The sequence below is a fragment of the Cetorhinus maximus genome, chromosome 5 (assembly GCF_964194155.1).
Source record: "Cetorhinus maximus chromosome 5, sCetMax3.hap1.1, whole genome shotgun sequence".
Lineage (NCBI taxonomy): Eukaryota > Metazoa > Chordata > Chondrichthyes > Lamniformes > Cetorhinidae > Cetorhinus > Cetorhinus maximus.
In genome coordinates, this window is record NC_135883.1 from 127,216,266 (window position 1) to 127,229,144 (window position 12,879).

Sequence of the window (12,879 nt, forward strand, 5' to 3'; positions counted from 1 at the left end):
TCGAAGGGAAAAGGTGAACAAATCCAGAGTTCCCTGGATGACAAAAGAGATAGAGACTAAGTTGAAGAATAAAAAGTGCGCTTATGACAGATGTCAGGTGAATAATACAGCCACGAGCCAGACTTTATATAGAAGGTTCAGAGGGTAATTGAGAAAGAAAATAAGAGAAGGAAAGAGAGAGTATGAAAAGAGACAGGCAGTTAACATAAAAGGGAATCCAAATGTTTTCTATCGGCTTATAAATAGTAAAAGGGTGATAAAAGGATAGGGCTGATTCAATGAAGTTCACACATGGAGGCATGGCGGTATGACTGGGGTACTAAATGAATAATAAAAACAAAAAAAGTGCTGGACATAGCAGGTAAGGCAGCATCTGTGAAGAGAAACAGAGTTCACATTTCAGGTCAAGATTCAGGTGGAGATGACCGTTCATCAGAACTGAAGAAAGATAGAAATGTAAAAGTTCCTAAGCCAGTGGAATGGGGAAGAGTGGGGGGGAGGGGCAGGGGGATAGTGGGGTGCTGGTGTGGGTACAGGTATAACAAAAGGGAAGCATTAGAGATGCGGTGGAGGGCAGGAGAGATTAAATAACAAAAGATTTCACGATGCAACAGCCAAAGAGAGTGATAATGGTTGTAGCACATAAACAGAAATTGTGCCCGGGTGAGATGTGAAAGACACATAGCAACCATCTGAATGTAACATGAAGGGAGAGAAAGAAACATAATGGGACCAACCCACCAAAACAAAAAAAAAGGAGAGAAAAACACATAGAACAAGCTGTTGTATTTTGGTTAGTCTAGCTGAAGAATGAATGCTAAGACATTGGTATGTTCAAACAATAACTGGTTTATTATATATAACTGAACTAATTATAGCTACTCATGACTAGTTGTTGCACTGCTGGAGCCATGAAAATTCTCCCTAAGCAAATGTGATGCATTGGTGTACTTGCTGACTTCTCAGAAACTAGGACACTCTACTGGATTTCTGATGAGTCCAGTAGAATTGCCAGTTCATCGGTAGCTTCCAGTAAAAAGCAGCTGAGACATGTTCCACACCAGTTCATGCCAATTCAGGCTTGAGTTGGTCTGAACTGTTTTTTTCCTTCTGGGGGATGCTGAATAGCCACATGGCCATGAAGCCGAACAGTGTCAACAAGATGAGGACTGTGAGCAGTTGGCAGGGCATTCATTCCATGAATCATTCAGTGAATTATTGTTTCCTGGCTGTCAATGTATAAAGGTAGAAGCAATGCTGCTGGTTTTAACGTTCACCATGAGACACTGTTTATCAGCTGTGGTGGTGCAATTCCTGGAACTTGTAAATATGTTATGTAGTGGGATTGGTATTTAAGTCCACAAAATCAATTTTCAAAAAACTCTTTTCCAGCAATGCAGTCAGCCTACAATTCCACTTCTATTGCCTGTATTGCTATAGTTATGTCAGCTCTTTCAGAGCTTTTGATGAAGAAGAGGTTCCATGTCCCAATTATGAGCAGCCATGTGTCATTAAAAATCTGACCAGCAGCAACATTTTTGTCACATCAGATCTCAAGGCACAAGTGCAGACATTCTTCCAGAGAGATGAAATAAGAGAGAATCTGAAGTACAGAGGAAACCATAGAAATTTGGTAGAGGGAAATATTGAGGATATATATGATGAACCGTATTACAAAAACATGTCTGAGGAAGGCCAATCGCTCCCCATATTCAACTCTTCCAAATGCTCATTATGGCCTCTATATTTAATAATTAATGAGCTCCCCTCCCAAAACTCAGAACTAGTCACCTTATTCTAGCTGGCTTGTGGTTTGGAAAATACGAACAGAAGATTGAATTTTTCCTGGGTAAAGTTGAAGCAAGGAGATTGTCGGAAGAAGGGATTGAATGGAGATTGTTTCCACTTAGCTGCTGCATGGATTGTCCTGCGCATGCTGCAATGCAGATTACAGTCAAATTTAATGAATATTGTGGATGTGGCTTGTGCCAACATCCTGGTAAGGCAGTTGAACAGGTTGCGAAATACCCAATAAACGGCTGTATGAGGACAGAAAAGATGATGGAATACTTTATGACATGTCAGGGGCACTGGAAGAGGGAAGGACAGTTAGAGTTGTTAAGGGACTTTTGTGAACTTGCCACATTTTGCATTATCTTGGGGATCTCCCCCAGACTTCAGGCACTGCTTTCTACTGGGAGTTGTCAGACAGTTAACTGTATTGTGGCTCCTCTCGTCAGTCTCCCTGAAGTATGGCTGAGCTGTATGAGCATCTGTATTCCATTAGGCTGCCTTAGGGGGGTGGGGGGGTATCGTCCAGTTTGGGCATGGGGGAATGGGGAAATTGCTGCATCTGATTGACAAGGCTGTGTGCAAAACCAGGGAAAATCAGCTGGTGGGCACAAGGGTAAACCCAGAGGTGAAGATTAATGGAATTAAAATGAATAAAGTCAGTGATTGAGATCCTGACATAATCTGAGAGAGGCATTCACTGGCGTTCGGTTTAATAAAATTGACAGCAGGTGCCAAATGGTTCTAGCTCAAGTCTTATGAGAAGCATTGGTACCTACAGGTGACTACTTAGAAACTGGGAGTCCCTACTGGATTTCCAATGAGTCCAGTTCATTGGTCACTTCCAGTAAAATCCAGCTGAGACCTGTTCCACACCAGTTTGTGTCAGTTCAAGCCAGTTCGGGCTTGAACTGGTCCGAACTGGTTTTTCCTTCCGGGATGTCACCAAAACTGATGCATGCTTTGCCCACCTTGATAGATTTAGGGCAATTCTTCAGTGCAGGTGGTATCTCTCATACCTCATAGTGTGATCAATGTGAAGAATTACACGTCATGCAAGAAGAAGTTGCTAGATTCAGACATGTAGACCCTCAGATTTCCAACTACCTATCCACTCACGACTGGTGTCTGGAAGAACAGAATGAATGACGACATCTACATCAAGCAGGGCTGTTGTATGTTTAAACGTTCTTTCTTGGGCAGTGTTATAGCAAGACCCTGTGCAGTCCACAATAGAGAGCCAGTTGCAGAAATCAACTGACCCGTTATGCTACGAAGCCCATACATTTATCGCCCCAAACATTTGCAGAATGGTGGTCCTGAAGAAAAAGCTGAGTTCGGCTTCTTAAAAGAAATGTTTTTAAAAATCCATGCATCTGTATTCTGAACTCTTCAGCAAGGATTTCCTTAACTAAAACTCATTTAATACTAAAGTAAACTTTACAAGTATTCACGCCCCCGTTCCCCACCCCCGCCTATTTTCAACAATGCAAATGACTTGCTTACGTTGTCTTTTACTGTCTGAAATCAGGAAGAAGGGCGAGGCTGCACTCTGTGTCAAAGTGACTAGGCATTAACTGAGGCAAACTCTTCAACTCGCTTGGGTCCGGTTACATTGAAGTAACCCTTAGTCGTTAATCATGGTCATCACTGTTTACTACACCACCATCACTTCAACATCTGCGGTATTTATTGAATTATTTGTTAAACTACTTTTTATTACTTTTTTTCTCTACTGGAATGTAAGCCTTTGTATCTACTTAATAGTTGTAATATTACGTGAGTTCGTTCGTGCAGTGTTTTTTTCTTAAATATTCTCATTACTGGTGAGGCCCAAAATACCCAAAACAAGGAAAAAAACAGGTTGGTGAAATGTGGAAAATGGAGGAATATATTTTGTTGCGGAATGCAGAAGTACAGTCCCGCGAAACCTCGCAAACAGTGAACATGCTTTACAACAGGAGTCAATTTAAATAGGTTCCAGCAATGCGAGGGCAGCGCTGGGTTTGTGCAGTTAGGTCCTGTTGACCACAACCGCTCTGCCTTTCAGCCCTCATTTTTACCATATTAACCATTTGTACCTGATGTTTTTGTGAAGTGTCTGGATGCCTGTGCAATCTACCTATGGGCTCAGCACAGAATGGGTATAATCACCTTTGCAACACCTCATTCTCACTTGGCAGAAATCCTTTGAGTCTGGAAAGATTTCTTTCTTTTTGTAAAAACAAAAATACCTGGAAAAACTCAGCAGGTCTGGCAGCATCTGTGGAGAGGGACACAGTTAACGTTTCGAGTCCGCATGACTCTTCAACAGAACTAAGGAAAAATAGAAAAGGGGTGAAATATAAGCTGGTTTGGGGAGGGGCGGGGGGAGGTTAGAGCTGGATAGACGGCCAGTGATAGGTGGAGATTGCCAAAAGATGTCATAGACAAAAGGACAAAGAGGTGTTGAAGGTGGTGATATTATCTAAGGAATGTGCTAATTAAGGGTAGTAAGCAGGACAAGCAAGGTACAGATAGCCCTAGTGGGGGTGGGGTGAAGGAATCGAAAAAGGCTAAAAGGTAGAGATAAAACAATGGATGGAAATACATTTAAAAATAATGGAAATAGGTGGGAAAAGAAAAATCTATATAAATTATTGGAAAAAAGGGGGGGCGGGGATCGGAAAGGGGGTGAGGATGGAGGAGAGAGTTCATGATCTAAAATTGTTGAACTCAATATTCAGTCCGGGAGGCTGTAAAGTGCCTAGTCGGAAGATGAGGTGCTGTTCCTCCAGACCCATTTCAAGTGTGACATGTTGATTGAAATTGAGCCCCATGGGTAAAGAATTTTAGAACAAGCTACGAGACTATGAGGGCAATTTTTATTTGCAGTGTAAATCAGGGTTTTTTTTCGGCATTTTCTAAAGTTGACTGCTATTTTTTTTGCCGTTTAAAACTGTGGTTAAGTGAACCATTGGACCTGCAATAGGTGATGTGGTGCACAAAGACTTTAGCGCAGATAAGCGAAGGCAGGGCTTTACTGTAACTTTTTTGGAAGCGAAAATAATTCTGACTCTAGACAGACTTATCTGTTAACGTCAATGGAAGTTGTTCGAATTCCGAAAAGCTAAGAGCATACAGCAAAATTAAAATTACATAATGAGATATTGTCAATAGGTATTACCTGGAAAGCGATATGCCAAAATATTAGGTTCAGATATTTAACTAACAAGCATAGAGCCCCAGCAACAGAATGATTTTCATTGTGCCAACCCTAATTGTGAGGAGAGATCTGTTGTGATGTATATCCCTTGCGTTTAACTTTTGTGGTTTGGTGAAAGGGACAAATATGGGTTCTGCAAGGACCACTCGGCTCCTGAACTCATTGCAGCCTTGGTCCAAAGGTGGACAGAAGAACTGAATTTAAAAGGTGAGGTGAGAGTGACTGCTTGGGACATCAAGACAACATTTGAATAATTTGGCATTGAGGAGCCCTTGTAAAACTGAAATCATGGGAATCAGGGGGAAACTCTCCATTAGCGGGAGCAACATCTAACACCAAGGAAGATGGTTATGTTTGTAGGAGGTCAATCATTGTAGTCCCAGGACATCACTGTAGGAGCACCTCAGGGTAGTGTCCTAGACCCAACCATCTTCAGCAGCTTCATCAATGACCTTCCCTCCATCATAAGGTCAGAAGTGGGGATGTTCGCTGATGATTGCACAATGATCAGCACCATTTGCAACTCCTCAGATATTGAAGCAGTCCATGTTCAATACAGCAAGACCTGGACAATATCCAGGCTTGGGCTGACAAGTGGCAAGTAACATTCGCACCACACAATGCTAGGCAATGACCATCTCCAACAAGACAGAATCTAACCATTTCCCCTTGACATTCAATGGCATTACCATCGCTGAATGCCCCACTATCAACATTCTGGGGGTTACCATTGACCAGAAACTGAACTGGACTAGCCATATAAATACTGTGGCTACAAGGGCAGGTCAGAGGCTAGGAATCCTGTAGTGAGTAACTAACCTCCTGACTCCCCAAAGCTAGTCCACAATCTACAAGGCACAACTCAGGAGTGTGATGGAATACTGTCCACTTGCCTAGATGAGTGCAGCTCCAGCAACACTCAAGAAGCTTGACACCATCCAGGACAAAGCAGCCCACTTGATTGGCACCCCATCCACAAACATTCGCTCCCTCCACCACATGCATAGTAGCAGCAGTATGTACCATACACAAGGTGCACTTCAGAAACTCACCAAGGTTCCTTAGACAGCACCTTCCAAACCCACGACCACTACCATATAGAAGGACAAGGGCACAGGTCACATGGGAACACCAGCACTTGGAAGTTCCCCTCCAAGCCATTCAACATCCTGACTTGGAAATATATCACTGTTCCTTCACTGTCACTGGGTCAAAATCCTGGAACTGGCTCCCTAACAGCACTCTGGGTGTATCTACACCACATGGACTGCAGCGGTTCAAGAAGACAGCTCACCACCGCCTTCTCAAGGGCAACTAGGGATGGGCAATAAATGTTGGCCTAGCCAGCGAAGCCCACATCCCTTGAATGAATAAAAACGCCCTTGCCAGCAGATATCATTCTATTTTCAGCTGCCTAGGCCCTAAATTCTGTAGTTGCTTCCCTAAATGTCTCTGCCTCTTGACCTCTCTCTTCCTTAAAATGTTTTCTGAAACCTTACCTCTTCAAACAAGCTTTTGGTTACCTGTACAAATGTTTTTGGCGTGATGTCAGATTCTGCTTCTGTCAAGTGCCTTGGAATATTTTACTGTTTTTGTTTTATTGTTCAAATAAAATGTATTCTTGCTCATTGGAAAAGCACACCAAAAATGTGTGCTGAATAGATACACCTGACAAGCCCATACTAGCAAAACAAGAGGGCAGCACGCTGACTCTTCATCTCTTTTTTTATGGTAACCATTTCAAAATAGTGTCATCATTAGCTTCTGCCAATTGTTTCGCAATATGCTCAAGCTCCTCTCATTTCTTTCTTTCTTCAGCCTCAACTCCCCTCTCAATACATTGAAATTACATCAGTACACTAGGAAAATAAAAGGGGCATTGGTAAAGTGGTTACATATAAATAACACTAAAGGGACCCTAGGAAATGTCATTGTTATATACTGAAAGTATACTGACTGCATACTTGCTCCCAAAAGTGATTTGTCAAGGAGATATTGAACCAATTTCTTATTGACTGATCAGCTTGGCAGTTGAATTTGACTGTAGGTCAGCCTTCAAATCAGGAACATGGGAACAGGCACAGGCCATTTAGCCCTTCAAGCCAGTTCTACCATTTAATCTGTGCCTCAATGCCTTTTGATTAACAAGAAGCTATCAATCTCAGATTTAAAATTAACACTTGACCCTGCATCATTTGTCATTTGCAGCAGAGAACTCCAAACTTTTACCCCATTATGCGTGGAAATGTTTCTGAACTTCACTCCTGAAAGATCTGGCTCAAATATTTGGACTATGCTCCCTAGTCCTAGATTCAACCCTATCTGTTCCTCTTAATATCTTGAAAACTTTGATTAAATCACCCTTTAACCTTCTAAATTCCAGGGAATAAATTATGTAATCTCTCCTTATAATTCAACCCTTGGAAAAGAGGTATTATGCTAGTAAATCTGTGCTGCACTTTCTCCTTCCTGAGGTGTGGTGCCTAGAACTGTACACAGTATCCCAGCTGTGACCTAACCAAAGTTTTTGCACATCTTTAGTACAACTTCTAGCCCTCCAGATATACAGGCCAACATTCAATTAGAATTTCTAATTATTTTCTTTATTTGTCCATGGTATTTTAATGATCTATGGGCAAAATTCTCCAGTTGGGGTGTGGGGGCGAACCCTGCACATCTGCACGTAAAATGAAATGTGATGTCAGACAAGCGTCCCGAAGTCACCACGCGCCATCACGATATTTCGTTGGGCGGGCACGCGATGATCTCCACTGCGCCCCCGCCATTAATTAATGCCACCAGCCCTCGCACGCTCTGCCGCAATATGAGCATTCTTCTTCTGAAAATTAGTATTAATTTGTGCAAATTTGCGCATGGCCCACCCCAACCAGAGTGGGATATATCAGGGCTCCAGTGTCTCCTCACCCTGCCGCTGCTGAACACTGCCGAACACTCACCACGTCGCGGGAGCTCACCACCTCCGCCACCTTCTCCCAGGCACGCTTCGTCATGTTGGGGGGGGGGGCCTCCTCCTCACGTCCTAGGGAACCAGCACCTCCCACCTTGCTGCCACCTCCTCGAGGAGGGCAGCAAGGCAGTCATCGGAAAAACGAGGGGCACACTGGCCCCCCCACCCTACCCTCCGGCCTAGCCTGGCCTGCCCCAATGTCCTACCCTCTGGCCTGGCCTGCTCTGGTGGCCTACCCTCCGGGCTGGCCTGCCCCGATGGCCTAGCCTTCGGACTTGAATAACCTCCATTGCCCCTCTGCAGAGCCCTTAGCCCAGCCATTGCGAGAGCAGCCTTTCCAAGCTGCCAGGCCTTCCTTTATACAGGCCACCGGGTCGCCATTGGACTTGGCAGGCTGAGCACACCCGTCGCAATCAAGTCCGCGCCCGGCCATGCCCACACCCACTCTCGCTCCACACCCCCGCCATCCAGAAAATTCTGTCCTATGTACATCTACCCTCAGTCATCTCAGAATCCATGAACTGGAAAGGAAGCAAGTCATCCTCGATCTTGAGGGACTGCCTAAGATGAAGAATGAACTATGTACGTGGACTCCAAGTCTCTTTGGGTCTCTGCTGGTTCTAGCTTTTCTCCATTTAGCAATTACTCTGTTCGATCCTCTTTAGGTCCAAAGTGGATGATCTCGCATTTGCCAACAATGAAATCTGTTTGCCACAGTTTTGCCCATTCATTTAATCTATTCATATCTCCTAGTAATTTTACACTTTGCTTTACACTGTTTGCAATGATACCTATTGTCGTGTTCCTATCATCTAAGTTGTTAACAAATACAGTGAATAATTGAGGCTCAATACAGATCCTTGTGGGGCACCACTGTCTGAAGCTTATTACTAAATATTATAATTCTGCATCTAAGGTGACCAACTATTGTTAATATAAATTTTTTTTAAAAATTCATCATAGCTGGAAAGGAATCAGAAAAAAATTATTGACATGTTGGACGCATTGCACATACCCTACAACTTGCTGGATCTAGCAGCAGATGGAAATTTGTTAGCGGTAATGAGAGACAAGGTAGGGGATTGCAAAGCGATGGTACCGCAAGTATTTAATGGAGACCAATACTGTGGGGTAAGTTGGAACTTCACTTTGTTCATCTTGTTGTAATCAGAGGAATTAAAGAAATCTCTTAACGCTCGGCTCTTTAGCAGAGATAATACAAGGCAACGAGAGACACTAGTGCTTTAGCTTATGAAGACTAGGCCTCAGACCTAGGTAAGTTGCAGCACAGTGTTCCAACATACACACATCTCGGCCTAAATTTTCTGGTCCCGCCCACTGCGGGAATTGTCACGAGCAGGACTGAAAAATTTAACGGACAAGAAAAAGGTGCGTTGACTTTGGGTGGGAAGATCCCGCCCTTTGTTGCTGAAAAATGGACCATAAGGGGCTTGATATAATGGAAGATTACTGGATAAAGCAAAAGAAAGATGGACAGCTTTCTGGGCAGATTCAAATCATGGTTTACACAAAGAGCACACAGAACGTAAATGGAGATTGTGTTTTTAAATGAAGCTTTGTACGGATGGCGTGGCCTGTCTATATAGTACAACCAGCCCCATCGCTGAAAAGGGTATAAAAGGGTGAACACACAGATCTTTATTGCCAGACCAAGCTTTCATAGTAGAGTATGCAATCAACAGAAATGGCTACTTGGGGTGACTGTACAAGTCACTCTTGTACAGTCACCCCAAGTTGGTATCATGTTTGAGCATCCTAATGCTAGATATTGTTGAAGTTTTTATGTGCTAGGAGTAGAGTAATATTGTTTAAGCATTAATTTTTGAGGAGTAAAGTAACAAGGTGGCTGTTTTTCTTTTCTCAACCTTTTAAACCCGTAATCATTTTCTGCAATGATTTTAATTTTCCTGTACTCATTTCAGATCTGTGCCTGTTTTAAAGCTGTAAATATGAGTACAAATAAATGAACCCCATTAAACATAACAGCCTTATGAATGAGATATCAGTTTGTTCTCTTGCAATTCATATGTTGAAACAAACAAGAAGTTGAGGTGACTGTTTTTAGTCCTTAAGCCCTTACTTGCGCGCACCACTAACCCCACACACCACCCCCACTTAACCAACTCTGGGAGAATGATCCGAGGTGGCTGGTTTACACCATTTTATAGTTCTTCCTAGTTAGTCATTGCTATGATCATTTTCGCCAGTATCTTCCAGCCTTAGGACCCCCTTGGTCTCATTGCCCTTACAAAGGTGGATCCTCTATCTGTCCCTTATGCAAGACCAATCGGAAAATGTCAGAAACAGCACCAGGTCCCTGCCCATTTCTGTTGGAATCCTGAAGAAACCCAGAGTCAGTGCATCCAATAAATCTTACTGGAATCAGTCATCAAATAATCTGCAACAAAGTAACCAACATTTTTGTTTTTAGAATTTTAAGTGGTCATTAAACATAGCATTATTTGTTGAAACCTGGGAACTGCCCATCTTTTTTTTTCTCTTGGCGCAAGAAATTCAGTGTGGCACAAGAGGAACTTCAAAGCTAAGAACTTTTTTCCAACTCAGTGGCTAATTGCCCAATATGATGGGTCCAAAGAGTTCGGGAAAGATTAGATCAGATGGATATAGGAATATAGGAAGAGGGCGGGTAAATGTGATTCGAACTATTTGCTCATGTGGAGGGTAGTTAGTACCTTTAGGACAGATATCAGGAGATTCTTTACACAATGTTCACACAATTCTTCACACAACGGAACTTCCAGGTAGAGTAAATGGATGCAAAAGCCTTGGAGTCATTTAAGAAACACCTGAATGCTACACTGGGGGTGGGGAGGGGTAAGTATTAGGGTCTGTGTGGTTGGATATACTATCCTGTGTCTGTGCAGAGTTAGCAGATGTCAGGATTATGGTAAGGGCAGTGTTTTCTATAGAAGGAAATTAGCCAATATTCACAATGCTGATCACCCTGCAGAAGGAGGTGGTGGTGGAGTGGTATTGTCACTGGACTAGTATTCTGGAGACCTGCGGTAATGCTCTGGAGACCTGGGTTCAAGTCCCAATCTGGAATTAAAAGTGTGATGATGACCACAAACCTATTTGGTTTGCTAATGTCCTTTAGGGAAGTAAATCAGCCACCCTTACCTGATATGGCCTACATGTGACTCCAGACCCACAACAATGTGGTTGACTCTTAAATGCCCTCTGAACAAGGGCAATAAATACTGGCCTAGCCAGCAATGCCCACGTCCCATGAATGAATTAAAAAAAAAAGTGACCCCTGCTGGAGTGCCACTGAGTAAATGTTGAATGAGAAGCAAAAAAAGACATGCATTTATATAGCATATTTCACGAGCACCAGATGTCTCAAAGCACTTTATAGCTAATGACGTAGTTCTTGAAGCGTAGTAATGCTGCTGTAATGTAGGACACGTAACTAAGTTGTACTTAGCAAACTCCCTCAAACAACAACATGATAATGAACAGATAATCTGTTTCTTTGTGGTGTTTATTGACGAATACATATTGGCCAGGACACCAAGAATCGCTGCCACCCACACAGGACTTTTTCTGTAACCCAAGCAGGCAGATGGAGACTTGGTTTAATGTCTCCTCTGAAAGACAGAACCTCCAACAGTACAATGCTCCCTCAGTACTGCACTGGAGTGGCAGGCTTGATTTTTGTGTTCAAATCCTGGGAACCTTCTGATTCAAAGGCAGGTGTAACTCCCACTGAGCCATGGGTGAAATGTTGAATGAGGACAGCACTGTAATTTTCCATGATGCAACTTCTCTCCAAGTAGCCTTCACGCCCTCTCCCACTCAGCATTCCTTGAGTGGGTAAGTAACATGTCAGGACTTGTGTCAAGGCTGATAATGTGGATATTGTAGACCTGTGAGAAGTAAGGAAGGATTCCAGATATCCATAGAAGCATAATCAAGAAGTTGCCAAAAGGAAGGGGGAAATGTATTCATGGGGAAGAAAATAGTGAGCAAAAATTAAAATGTTGACATTTTGAAATTATTTTCAGGATTATACTGCCTTTGAGCAGGCTATGGAAAATGAGAAGGTAAAGGAATTCTTCAAGGTGGATGGCCAGCAAAAACATTAATCTACAGAGCCCAAGATGCACATAAGTTTAATATTTCAACTCTTACACATGCAGGTGTTTTAAACCATTGTTGCTATTATTTCAATACTGGTTAATTTTCTTGAGGGACCACATGTGCTCTAATAGTACCAAAAGTAACCTGTTCTGGCTCAAATTATGAATACTCTTACTGTTAATTTTGTTGAAAGTCTCCTGAATGTATTCCTCATTGTACACAGCAGTGCATCTTTTGGAAATTTTACAAAATGTATAAAACTCAAATGAAAATAAGTTCTGCTTCTCTTTCTCTCAATTTTACTTATTATTTATCTTGATTGCTACAATAGAGGTATCACTAAGTTAACTGGTGAATGTAAAAGAAAAAGGATCACATTGGTGCAGCAGGAGACATTTTTCTGGGGGCTTGACATATTGGGTATTTTTTCCCTTGCTTAACCAAAAAACGAGAGAAAACTTTGTGAATCTTTATTTTTGACCTGCTAACCATGTGGCTTTGGAAAGTCCACTTCCCGAGGCAGTAATTTTCTTCAGGGAGAAATGGGAAAACTGGCATCACAGTATATTTGTTGGCCATCGCTGAGGCATTAAGAGCCAATCATATAGTTTCTGGCGTAGATTTTTTTTGTTTCTAGTGGAGCTCAGTTTAGCATAGCTTAGAAATGGGGCAAATCTAGCAATAAAGTGTGCTCATTGTGCATACATTTCCATTTGGCTGCATGGGATACCAGGGAGTCTTTGGAACAGCTTAGATGGCAAAACAAAAAGAGCATAAAAACCATTTCCAA

General features: G+C 42.5%; 1 protein-coding gene across 1 annotated transcript; it reads left to right on the plus strand.

Annotated features, from left to right (window-relative positions):
* Window positions 1–3,311: 3,311 nt before the first annotated feature.
* On the plus strand, window positions 3,312–12,386 carry LOC144680916 (SH3 domain-binding glutamic acid-rich-like protein 3). Its single transcript, XM_078542463.1, has 3 exons — window positions 3,312–3,476; window positions 8,928–9,095; window positions 12,014–12,386. The coding sequence occupies exons 1-3, from the start codon at window positions 3,432–3,434 to the stop codon at window positions 12,092–12,094; spliced, it is 294 nt and encodes a 97-aa protein (XP_078398589.1). The 5' UTR covers window positions 3,312–3,431; the 3' UTR covers window positions 12,095–12,386.
* The last annotated feature ends 493 nt before the right edge of the window (window positions 12,387–12,879 follow it).

What these genes read in the sequence shown, in the direction of transcription:
- LOC144680916 (XM_078542463.1), top strand. Translation starts at nt 3,432, where the DNA reads ATGGTCATCACTGTTTACTACACCACCATCACTTCAACATCTGCG. An exon ending in CCATCACTTCAACATCTGCG is followed by an intron (nt 3,477 to 8,927) that starts GTATTTATTGAA and finishes AATTCATCATAG; the next exon opens with CTGGAAAGGAATCAGAAAAA. An exon ending in ATGGAGACCAATACTGTGGG is followed by an intron (nt 9,096 to 12,013) that starts GTAAGTTGGAAC and finishes AATTATTTTCAG; the next exon opens with GATTATACTGCCTTTGAGCA.